The 13,747-nt window shown below is 31.6% G+C and overlaps 1 protein-coding gene across 1 annotated transcript in view; it reads left to right on the top strand.

Annotated features, from left to right (window-relative positions):
• Window positions 1-12,092, top strand: part of LOC115885062 (transmembrane protein 53) — a 42,592-nt gene extending 30,500 nt beyond the window's left edge. Inside the window, exon 5 of the mRNA XM_030903824.1 lies at window positions 11,639-12,092. Within this exon, the coding sequence (XP_030759684.1) occupies window positions 11,639-11,800 (162 nt within the window). The 3' untranslated portion in view covers window positions 11,801-12,092. The remainder of the gene's footprint in view (window positions 1-11,638) is intronic.
• The last annotated feature ends 1,655 nt before the right edge of the window (window positions 12,093-13,747 follow it).

Genomic DNA, 13,747 nt, shown 5'->3' with positions numbered 1-13,747 from the left:
CCAATTAAAGGATGACTGGTGGTCACAAAAGGCTAATCAGATTCAAGAGTACGCCACACATCACGATTATTGTAAATTCTTCCAGGATGTAAAAGAAGTATACGGCCCAACCAAGAAGGTAAGCTGCCCAATCATGGCACAAAATGGCGAACTTCTAAAAGAGGAAGAGCAAATTAGAAACCGCTGGAAAGAGCACTACAGCCATATCTTTAACCAAGAAAACAACCCCAATATGGAAGCACTAAATACAATACCTCAGTATAACAGCCTCGATGTATTAGATACTCCAATAACAGAACAGGAAATAATAGCATCCATAAAACAGCTTAAAAACAACAAATCAGCTAGCTGTGACGCGATCCAGTGTGCAAGTAAAGAACTTAATGGTCATCTTAAGGCTCTCTTCGATGTCATATGGGAAAGCGGAGAGGTACCTCAGGACTTTTGCAACGCGAATATAGTGAATATATTTAAGAACAAAGGAAGTGCATCAGACTGCGGAAATTACCGGGGAATTTCACTATTGGCTATCAGAGGAAAAATTCTTGCAAAAATTATGTCAAATCGCCTGCACCCACATATAGAAAAAATCCTTCCAGAATCGCAAACGGGTTTTCGCACCAACCGTGGCACCGTCGATTCCATATTTTCCATCCGCCAACTACAAGAAAAAGTAAAAGAGCAGCAGTCTAAACTTTATGTTGCATTCATCGATCTAACAAAAGCCTTCGATTCTGTGAACAGAGATGCACTTTGGGCAATTATGAAAAAGTTCGGTGTATCTAACAAATTTCTTACAGTGTGTAAGAGCCTCCATAACAACCAGTCAAGAGTGACACATCATGGATCACTGAGCGATCCCTTCCTGACAAGTACAGGAGTTAGGCAGGGATGTGTCTTAGCGCCTCTCTTATTCAACATATTCATGGCAGCGCTCTCCATTATAGTGGACAGCAAACTGCAGGAGAGAGGATTGGGCATTAGATACAGATATGACGGCGGTCTGTTCAACATAAAAAGATTCAGGGCAAAAACACGTACACAATTCATCACAGAATTTCAATACGTTGATGACTGCGCTCTAGTTGCAAACACGTTACAACAATTACAAGAAATGTTGAACACATATACCTGGGCATACGAGGCTTTGGGCCTTAAGCTAAACATCAACAAAACCAAAATCATGTGTATTCCTCCAGAAGATCATAACAATGCTATAAAAATCGGAGAACTATTGGAATATGTAGCGGAATTTAATTACCTCGGCAGTCTGATTTCGGAAAAGGCCAATATCGACTCTGAAATTCAGCACAGAATTAGCAGCGCCTCGAGAGCATTCTGGAAATTACTAGGATTACTAGGACAGGGTTTTCTACAATCATGACTTGAGTACAAAAACAAAACTTGCAGTGTATCGAGCAATTATAATCCCCACCATGTTATATGGGAGCGAAACCTGGGTGCCGTACCGCCGACACATGAACGGATTAAACAAGTTGCAACAGAGACACCTTAGACAACTCTTAAGAATCCGGTGGTTCCATTATGTTTCAAACGTATCGGTAAAAGCTAACTGCGAGAGTATTGAAGTCATGGTTACAAAATGCCGCTTAAGATGGGCTGGTCACGTATGCAGAATGCAAGAAAATCGCATACCAAAATCTCTGCTTTACGGTGAGCTTGTAGACGGTAAGAGGAGGCCGGGTGGACAACTCAAAAGGTGCAAGGACATTTTCCACGAAAACTTAAAGGGGATTAACATGCAGAATCATTGGGAAGAAGCAATTCACAATAGAACTCAATGGAGAAGAATTGTAAACTCAGTTAACAGCGACAACCAAAAAGTAAAGAGGCAACAAAGCAATGAGATTTTTGAACGTCCGGAGTGCGGTAGGCAAATAACATCACCTATCGGGCTTTTCAGTCACAGAGAAGCTCATGTAAGAAAACGCCTTGCGTGACCATCTTTTGATGCGTGTCGAATACTCGTCAGCGAGTAGTGGCAGTATGTGTGTATGTATGAAATTTTTATTTGCTCGTGAGGCAGTAAAAATAACGTTTTCTAGTTTTGTTTAGTTAATATTATTTTTGATGTGTTCAAAAATGTGTTAATTTTTATTTTTTTAGAAAATTTGTAGGTATTTAAGTAATCTACGGGAACACGGTTTGATAACCAAGTCTATGAAAATTATTGATAGAGAAATTCATGTAAACGTATTATTCAAAAAATGTGTTTTTAAAATTATTTTTCATTTAAAAAAAAACAAAAGTGCTAGGCCCCCCCTGGTCTCAACCACAGGCCCCCGCCCCCAGGCCCAAACCCAGGATAAATTGCTAGTTATGCTAATGAGTATTAATTGTAATTTATGTTGTTACTGTTTAAAATTTTTATTACCTGCCCTACAGTGCACAAAAAAGAGCTTAAGTAGCTTAGCATTAAAGTATTTGTATATTTCATATTTTTATTTGTTTTTGCATCAATAACAATTGATGCAATTTGCATCATGCATCATTCAGTGTAAGAAAATAGAGTAAACCATTTTGATTATTTCTGTTAGCTCTTTAAATCAATTTTTTATTGTTTATAAAACCTAATCAGTTTACATAGCAGTGGGGCCCCATCTTTTAATTGGCCCCAGGGCCCTTGGTTACCTAGCTACGCCACTGGTTTAAAGCGTCCATCCCCAAAGTAATTATTGTTATCTTGTAAGTTTAATTTAAATTTTATTTACTCAAACCCGTAATAACTGTGAAAAAGTGGCATTAAAAATTTAAAAAGATGTGCTGTGAGCTGTGAACTGCAAAAAAACATCGTGGATTGTTTATGAATCGTGGATATGTATGTCTCATAGATAGGTATTTCATACATGTCCTTATTTAAAATAAAGATTCTTGTATGCAACACACTGTATTTTATTTATAAAATTAAAAGAAAATAATAATAAATTTGAATAAATAATATTAGTCGATATAATTCCGGAAAAAGCGGAACCGCTCCGAAATTTTGAAAAGCTTTGGGTCGCGACTGTTGCAAGAATAGCGCCAAATAGTGCTTGCATTTTCCTTATGGGCACTTTCCAATTTAAACTTGTTTCATTTATCTATGGTTGATAGTTTTGTGTGACAACTGAATTGTATCGTTACTATATTTTTTCTATTGCTGTGAAATTTTGCTATTTTTTAGCGAGTTTATGTTTTATGTTTATATTCATTGACTTTAAAATTAATATTTGACATGACTTTTTTCTTGACTAGGTAATTAACATTTTTAATTGTTATTTATTCAAAATCTTCCGGTCGAAAAACCAGTGGTTAGGAACGTTTTCGTTACTACCCCACTTTTTAACCGCTGCGCTGGTCTATAAACCACATGACAAAGATAAAAATAGTTATAATAATTATTTAACAACAAAAAATAAATAGGCTACAGGAAGATTTAAGCAAATTGAAATGCACTACAAACTACTTTTCAGTCTTTATCTGGAGTTTCCAATAATATCATTATTAATTTCAGTTTTGATACAATATATTTCTAAATTTATTACCTCTAAACAAAACCAATTATTCGAATAGATAACAAATAACATAAAATAAGCTCAGAAAAGCAAAACGAATCCATAAAATAGTTATTGTATTATTTCATGTAGACTATATGTCGACAGTGGCTGATCCATGGGGGTGGGGGGATTTGGGGACTCAATCCCCCCTTAGGTTCAGTCAAGTAATACGATATTATTAATTTATTATGTCAGAAACGACTCCGGATTATGTATTTTGAGTAAAGTTTTATGTCTAGCCACCCCCTTTCCCGAATCTTGGATTCGCCCCTGTATGTCGAATATGTTTTGACTTGCATTGCCTCTATTATATCTGTTGGTGAATCATCGCTGGAAACAGGAAATTCCATGCAAATTTTGAACTGTCCAAGTAATTTTACAGCGAAGTCGTAAATATATTTATTAAAGGTCTGCATAATATGCTGAATACACATGCCAAATTTGAAAACTTTTGAATAAGCTGATTTAGGATTAAGTCATTTAAGAAAAACTGTATCTATTTTTAAATTAAACTGAACAGGCAACAATGCAAAACGAGGCAAATGCCAACATCATTGATAAAAAATAGCCATCTATTAAGATAGATATGAAAGACTGTTAAGACTACGTTTAGCCCAGCGCCTTCGCCTTTTCTGCTCTAAATGTTTTTTATATTTATATTTGAATATAAAGGATTTATTTTTAAAATTACTCTGATGTATTAGTATATCAGAGTAACTTTAATAAAACATAAAAATAGATAAATTTTACAGTTTATTAAAAATAAATTTTGTCTATAAGCTAGTAATTACATAACAATATTTTTAATAAAAATTACAAAAGTATATTTAACAGAAATATATTTCTTATTCACAAGATATATTTCTTTCTATCTGAAATGTTTCTTTGACTAGTAACTGCAAAATTACATTGATTTATTTTATAATAAGTCAATGTAATATTAATTTTACAGTAAACACTTCTAATATGAAAAATATTCATGAGAGTATAATAAAACAATTTAAAAACTTTTTCTTTTGATGTTGAAGGCATTGTATATCCATAGATGTCAATTCTGTTTTCAATTCAAAAACAAACCGATATTTTTTCAGTCAGACGCAGGTCCAAATTTAATAATACTATTTTTTATTATTTTTCATTGTCAAGTTGACAATACAAGTTGAATACAAATACATTTAATAGACATTATAGGTATTTTATAGACTATCAAATAAACTACTAGTAAGCTCTAAAAATTATTTTTCCTACCGCTAGCGACATACCGTCTCCTTAGTCAATACTAAATTATTTTGTCAAAATTTTACCATATTAGTTTCCTGTCCATGTGCCAACTCATAACCATAGATAAAAGAAAATAATCTACTATTAAGATAGATATGAAACTTAATAGTAAAATTTTGGGTCAAAGCGCCCCTCCGTGTTTTTAGTGGAGACTACGTTTAAACCAGCGCCTTCGCCTTTTCTGCTGTAAATGTTTTTTATGTTTATATTTGAATTCAAAGGATTTATTTTTAAAGTTACACTGATATATTAGTATATCAGAGTAACTTTAATAAAACATAAGAATATATATCTTTTACAATTTATTTTTTTATTTATTTTACAGAGTTTCATGTAAATGATCGTAAGTCGACTGGCTGTCTAATGAATAGACCGAGATTTATAGATTTTAAAGCGAACGAAAAAAAATCAAACAACGAATACATACCATATATTTTTCTTTTATCTAAGATACATACCTTATCATCTTTTGGAAACACGTACATTTTTGCAGTTTTGTTAGTTTCTTTGCAAGATGCAACACAACAAGAAAACACCATTTTTACAGTTAATAAATAATAAAACTATTTCTGACTATGATATTTAAAATTTAGATAGATAGAAAATTAAAAAACAAACGATTATTTGCAAACGCAGGCCCAAATTCAATAAAAATCAAAATTTTTCCTGCGAAAATCAGGCTTTTTTCACTGAAAAGGTATTTTTTGATTTATCAGCAGTCATTGTCAAGTTGACAATATACAGGGTGTTTTCGAATTAGTTTAAAAAAATTATGGTGTGATTCCTCATGTGTTATTAAAACAATTTTTATATAACCATTGGGTCTTCCTTTCTGATCTACAGGGTGTTAAAAATTGAAAAAAAAATCGATTTTTTTGCTTAACATAAATGGCACTGCTTTTTTAAAGAAAAAACATTTTTTTCTTGACTGGCCATCTTTTTTCAACAAAATTGATCTTTTGAGTTTTTCTTGTTCATCAAACGGTTGTCGAGAAAAAAATAAATATACTTATTAAGAACCCGCCTTAATTCGTTTTCTAACGATTTTTTATGTTTTAGATTAATTAGGAAACACCCTGTATATGCATATCACAGGCAACCAAATAAACTAGTAACCTCTAAAACTTATTTTTCCTACCACTAGCGACATACCGTGTTTTTAGTGTGTACTAAATTATTTTATCAAATTTCACCATATAAGTTTCCAGGCAATGCTCATAACCATAGATAAAAGAAAATAATCTTCTATTAAGATAGATATGAAACTTAATAGTAAAATTTTGGGTCAAAGCGCCCCTCCGTGTTCTTAGTAGAGACTACGTTTAACCCAGCGCCTTCGCCTTTTCTGCTGTAAATATTTTTTATGTTTATATTTGATTTCAAAGGATTTAGTTTTAAAGCTACACTGATATATGTATTAATATATGAGAGTAACTTTAATAAAACATAAGAATATACATATTTTACAGTTTATTAAATATAAATTTTGACTACAAGGTAGAAAGTAAATCACAATATTTGATAAAACTTATAAGTATACCATTTTTACAGTTAATAAATAATAAAACTATTTCTGACTATGATATTTAAAATTTAGATAGATAGAATATTAAAAAACATACCGGTATTTGCAGACACAGACCCAAATTCAATAAAAACCAAAATTTTTCCCGCGAAAATCGGGCTTTTTTCACAGAAAAGGTATTTTTTGATTTATCAACAATCATTGTCAAGTTGACAATATACAGGGTGCTTTCTAATTAGTCTAAAAAATTGTGGTGTGATTCTTCATGTGTTTTTAAAACAATTTTTATATAACCATTGGGTCTAAAGTACTTCCTTTCTGATCTACAGGGTGTTAAAGATTAAAAAAAAATCGATATTTTGTTTAAAATAAATGGTACACTACTGCCTTTTTAAAGAAAATATATTTTTTTCTTGACTGGTCATCCTTTTTCAACAAAATTGATCTTTTGAGTTTTTCTTGTTCATCAAACGGTTGCCGAGAAAAAAATAAATATACTTATTAAGAGCCTGCCTTAAGCCGTTTTCTAACGATTTTTTATTTTTTAGATTAATTAGGAAACACCCTGTATATGCATATCACAGGCAACCAAATAAACTAGTAACCTCTAAAAATTATTTTTCCTACCACTAGCGACATACCGTGTTTTTAGTGAGTACTAAATTATTTTATCAAAATTTCATCATATAAGTTTCCAGGCAATGCTCATAACTTACCTTAGCTTGTCAACCTATGATTTTGTAAATGTCATATTGTATTTCCTAAACGTTAGGTGTTTGTAACAAGTTTTAAATTACAAAAAATCATTTCGGGCACACCTAACCCTTTATAGGGCAGTACTAATTATTTTCTAGTTTGATCAAATTGACTTCAAAAATATATAAACTAGCACAAAGGGAGCATATATCTTCTTAATAACATTTTTCAAAAAGTTAACAAATAAGGGAGTGAGGGTGATGTTAGGAAAGCAAATAGATAATTTTAATGATCTAATGTATATGTTACTGTAAACGTCCGAAATGCGGTAAAACCTAGGATAAGCGCGCTAAACCTAGGATTTACCAAAAGCATGTGGTAAAAGCCCGAAAACTATTTATTTTGCTTCCATCCTTCACAACCAAACCAAACCAAACAGTAAGCCCGTGGTTACATTGGATGCGTGTCGGTGCGTTTTCTTGGTCGTACGTGCACGAACGTGCACGCAACAAAAAACAAACAAATGCTATCTACGCAGGCGGTTACGCATCGGAGCTTGCGCGTCCGTGCACGTACGTCTATTACCGTTGATCGGATGAAAAAATCCTGGTTTGTTTTTTTAATACGTGCACGTCCGAGCGTTCGAATTTTTCTTCTCTGGTCCCAATACATTCCCGAAAATTTAAATATTTTTGAATAACAGGTGTAATTTTATTAAATGTTGATGGATAAATCCTAAAATATTCAAAAAATTTGACCGGTTTCTGTCTTAATTCACGAAATGTTTTACATATTTATTTTATTGTCCTCTTCTTGCATATAAATCTGTGGTTATTTGCCAAAAGCTGATATGTCGATTTTCATCATTTTGCATGTATGTATAACATAACAGGTTTCTCCCAAAACTGAAACAGAGTTAAAACAGATATCAAGTAATGACCACATTAGATGCATGCTTATTTTTAAATATTGAGATATCATGTTTTGCCAAACACAAAATTTGGTCTATTTGACATACCAAGGTGACAAAATCTCAATATTGATGAAAAGTGACATATCAGCTTTTGGCAAATAACCACAGAAATAATTTACCGAACATTTTCTTCTTATCATGAGTAGTTATTTTAACATTATATTCTCACACAGCATCAAAGTAGTGGCGCTTGTTTTGACAAACTCGACACTCAGGACACCATGAACGAGCATCTAATGTAACCACTATAATAAAATAGTCGTGCGAGTAAATTCCGTCAGAGCTCGCACGTATAAAAAACGCACGGACCCGCGTCCAATTTAACCGCGAGCCTTAGGATTTACCACACCGCATTGGTAAAAGTACGAATAAGCAAGTGGTAGTAAAAACCAACCAACCCCACTAAATAACCACCTAACCAATGCATTAACACCCTCCAAATAACGAGACAAACCAATGCATTATTACACCCATATTGTTGCTATAAGAAAAATAATTTGTACTTTTACCAATACTGTGTGGTAAATCCTAAGATTTAAATCCTAAGATTCAGATTTACTGTTTGGGTCCGTTTGGAAAAAGTCCAAAATGGAAGCAAAATAAAGAAGTTTTCGAGCTTTTACCACTTGTTTTTGGTAAATCCTAGATTTAGCGCGCTTATCCTAGGTTTTACCGGCTTTCGGACATTTACAATGACATACCTATATAATGTATGAACTGTATGCATCATTCAGTGTAAGAAAATAGAGTAAACCATTTTGATTATTTCTGTTACCTCTTTAAATCAAGTTTTGTTTTTCGAGAAACTCGCATCTTATGATCCAAAATATACAGGATATGTTAACGATTTTAAAAAATATCATCGGAGCATGGAAATTTGGTGCACTAAATTAGAAATAAACGTCACAGATACATTTCATTCTATATTTTTAAATTTTTATCATACGAAATTTGCATAGAAAATGCTTAGACTACAAATATTACTTATATAATATGATACACAGCGAACTCAGTCTCACCAATGCTCACTGGTCGAATATTCAGCCGCTTACTTAGACTTTTAGCGCCAATTCGACAAATGTATAGATATGGTTGATTAAATGGCCAAAGCGCGCATAAAAATAAGCATAGCAAACAAACTGGGCGATAATACGCTTCCACGCGACTGATTAGTTGGTTAAATTAAAGTGGTCGATTTAGTGACCACAATGCTATAAAGGGTTAAATGTAGGTACTATAACGTGCGTAAACAGCACACCAAACTGATAAAATCATTGGTTGAGGAATTATGGCATGTTGACATTTGTCTGGTTTTGCATTGTAACCTGTTCAGTTTTAATTTAAGAATAGATGCAGTTTTTCTTAAATTAGTCAAAAACGGCTTATCTAAAATTGTTCAAATTTGGCACGACTTTCCTGTAAAATCAACAGGGGATTCAATATTTGGACAGTTAAATTTTACAAAGAATTTCCTATGATACTAACGCCGCGCCGATGCCACCACCCGGTATGTTTTTAATGTTTTAATAGGTATGTTTTGGGTAGCCAATAAATATCTAATATCACCAGTTAAATTATGTGAAGCTTTTAGATATAAGTAGTTACCAATCATATGCAGAGAAATTGTGTTCAATGGAGCTCATCAGTAGGAAAATATTGAAAAGCATATTTCTATAAATATGTACAGGGTGGCCCCTCTCATACGCTACAGGGTGAACACTCTATATATAAATTGATTTTAGGATTCTGGGAGAAAAATAAAGGTAAGTTTTATAATAGAAGAATATGACTAAAATGTAAGGTTTTTGATATATTTAACATTTTCTATAAATAAAGAACAAATTTTAAATTACAATAAAACTACCTCAATTGGAATTTACCCGGTATAGCCTAATATGTAGTTAAATTAACTATTGTACTTTAAATCAAATTAAAACTTGATCCAAAAAGTTATACAGGGTGAAACAAAATTAATATTGAACACTGGTCATCTTTAAAAGCATGTTAGTCTTTTATTTTAAATGGAACACCCAGTATATTATTCCGATATTCAATGGAGAATTTATGTCTCTTCAAAATACTATTAAGGTTGCCTACCACTCAAACAAAGATTTTCCTAGATATTTTCATTTACATTATTTAATCTGAGTAGATCTTAATTATTTGATAAAATCTAGGTGGCTGTGATATGTCTGACGTTACTTCAGCATAGCTGTCTAATTAGTCCAACTTTTTGTGTCAGTTAATAATTTTGTGTAATTTAAAACAAAAAAATTCTCAGAAATTTGCCGAAAATGGAAACTTATCCTGCACCAGAGAGAATTGATATGATTCTATTAGTTTGTGAATGCAGTGTGCATTCACCAATTAATAGAAAACTTAAATGCTCCTCCTTTTATCTAGTCTGTTTTTTTTATGGGGATATATTAAAGACAGTGTTTACAAAACTATTGTCGACAACATGAGAGAAATTATTGTAGTTGCTTTTCGAGGTAGAACTCCTCATAAAGTACGCCTTTTAAAATAAAAAAATCCTTTTGAAAAGACCATCAGTTTATGCAGTTAACAGGAAAGGAAACATTTTGAGCATTTGATTTCATCTAGCTAATTTGTGTCACATAATTATAGGTGTATATCTAGTTTTTATTCTGTAATAATTAAAATAATGTTTTAAACGTGTATCTTTTCATTACCGTTGAGTATTTTACTCTACAATCTTTAATTTTTGTTAAATTAACAAAATCTACATCACACAACCACCCTAGATTTTTTCAAATAAAAATCTACTGACGCAAAATCATAAAAATTAAAATATTTAGGAAAATCTTTGTCTGAGGGGTAGGCAACCTTAATAAGATATTGAAGATATATAAATTCCCCATTGAACACCGAAAAAATATACTGGGTATTCCATTTAAAATAAAGGAGTAACTTGCTTTTAAAAGTGACTAATTTTGTCTCATCCTGTATAACTTTTCGGATCAAATTTCAATTTAGTTTAACATACAATAGCTACTGTGATTAAATGTCATGCTATACAAGGTCAAGTAAAATTTAGGTAGCTGTTACCGAAATTTAAAATTTACTCTTCATTTTCACCAAAAGTGAAATATGTCAAAATCCTTAGATTTTAGGTATATGCTACTTTAATAAAACTCATCTTTATTTTTTTCCTAGATGTATAGGGTGTTCCATTAGGAAATACAAAACTTTGATGTGTAACTTTTTTTGGGGACACCCTGTAAAAATACTTTCAGTTAACCTACATATGCTGTCAAAATTTCATTTCGATATAAACTACCGTTCTCATTGGAGCTTCCGCGGCATATGAGAGGCGCCACCCTGTATTTCAATCATAAATAAGAAATGCTTTTAGGTCAAATAATTTGATGTTGGTTGTTGGATAATTTATTCTTTATCTTGAAGCTTTACTCATATGTGTCCATTCTCAATGTTTGATGTCCTACAAGATAACAATGGTCACTTTATGTGTCTTGCAGAATAAAAATTCTAGAATAATTAATTACAGGCAGTGCAAGTTTAAACAGGCATTGTTTAATTATTACTATTAGAAACGTTAGTATCCTGAATTTCATAATTTTATAGGATATTGAACATTTCGCAAAGGTTCGAAGAGATATGGACGTTGATGTGTCAACTGTATGTTACGAGACAAGTTTACATGTCAAGCATCTACCTGAAAATAGAGAGAGCTACGTCACCAGTGTTTTTCAATTTATTAACAAATGTCTGAACGGTATTAAGTGAACTTAGGATCTCTTAGCATTTTTCCAGGCTTTAAATATAAAATGTAATTTATTAGAAAATTATTTGTAAGACCAAAATATTTGTTAAAATGTTTTAAAATTATCTAGACCAAACAATGTATAGTATATTTGATCAAAATTTTGTGAACATTAATGTGATGAACTCATTAATATTGAATACTTACACTTGAGAATCACGAAATAACACACTATGTTTGTATACAGGGTGAGTTTGCTACGATGTTCTCTATGGGTATCTCGGAAACTACTGGAGATGGAGAGTCGGTTAAATGGGGAAAGAATTGCAGTTTTGTGAGTTCATAAATATGCGCCTTTCAGATTTTTGAAAAAGTTCATGGCTTACTATATATTTCGAAAAAAAAACAAAATTTGGCTATTTCAAAAATTGTCTCTAACAAAAATTGCCTTCCATTATAATCTATTTTAGACAAAAAGTTTTCAGATAAAAGTTGTAAATAATCACATCCCTAATGAGTTTGTGTTCTCCATTTTTTTCTAAAGCCTGTCATTTTTGACATATGACACAAACATATGTTTTTTTAAATGGAAATCGTAATTGGCCATGACATAAAAAGTTATTCCCTTAATGAAAGAAAGGTTAAAAATTATTTATATCATAATTATGCAAACTCAGGGATCGGAAGAGGTAGGCCAATAATTGCATGGGCCTCCTCGATGAATTAAGAGAGGCACTCGAAGTTTTAGTTAGCGTAATGTAAATTGTAAAGAACCGTTTATTAATATATTCTGTCTTTTTATAAGTTATAAATCATCACAGAATAAGAATAATATGCCAACTAAGTAAAATTAGTCAAGAAAGATAAGAATTGGCCATAAGCCAGTAATTTTTCGAAATAAACACACTAAGTATACCTTATATCGCCGAAAAGTTTTTTGTGTTATATGTCAAAAATAACAGGCTTTAGAAAAAAATAAAAAAAAAACACAAACTCGTTAGGTATGTGATTATCTACAACTTTTATCTGAAAACTTTTTTGTCTATAAAATAGATTATAATGGAATTAGGGACAAGTTTTAAAATTGGCAAAATTTTTTTTTCGAAATATCTAGTAAGCCATGAACTTTTTCAAAAATCCGACAGGCGCATATTTATGACCCTACAAAACTGTAATTCTTTCCCCATTTAACCGACTCTCAATGTCCAGTAGTTTCCGAGATACCCATAAACTCACCTTCTATAAAAGAGGCTAAACTGAGTTGTAAGAAAATCAGTTATTTAGATGTTATTAAATAGAAAAAAATCTTATATTTAAATACAAATTTTAGCCATTTTTTTTCTTATGAAATTTTGTTAATAAAATATTATAAATTTATGTTAATATTCTAAAAATTAATGTCGCCGAATTTTTTAACATTAATAGTTTAATAAAAATGTACGATGTATAAAAAAAATGTTTTTAGTTATTTACAAAATAAATCCTTTTATATCCTTAAGTTATATTATGCGATGAACTAAAATCTCAATTATGTATTATCATAATATGTTATATAGGGGTGCGTCTCAAAAGTGACTCACCCCTATAACTTTTTTATTTTTTCAGATTACAGAACAAGATTTGGTATGTTAGTATATATGACATAAATTAGGATTAATTAACTTTTTTCCAAATATGCCAATGAGCCACCCTCGTTCTATTTGAAGAAAATTGAGATACCATTAAAAATACGATTTGAACATCTTCTAACCGGCTAGGATAAAACTCTAAAAACATTATATGATCAAATATATTTTCCAAAGATCCTTGACGCCCCCTATAGGTAGGAGCCATACTGACATTGAAATCAAATTTTTCATGTCAAAAAATACCCTAACACCAATTTTCACCCACATATCGACAAGTTCAAAGATTATTGGAAAAAAATCGAAATAAAAATGCAATTTCTACACCCTGTACGTATCACCAAA

This window comes from Sitophilus oryzae, unplaced genomic scaffold (genome assembly GCF_002938485.1).
Source record: "Sitophilus oryzae breed Bouriz unplaced genomic scaffold, Soryzae_2.0 scaffold_359_pilon_pilon, whole genome shotgun sequence".
In the NCBI taxonomy this organism is placed as follows: Eukaryota; Metazoa; Arthropoda; class Insecta; order Coleoptera; family Curculionidae; genus Sitophilus; species Sitophilus oryzae.
This window is presented reverse-complemented; position numbering and strand designations above follow the sequence as displayed.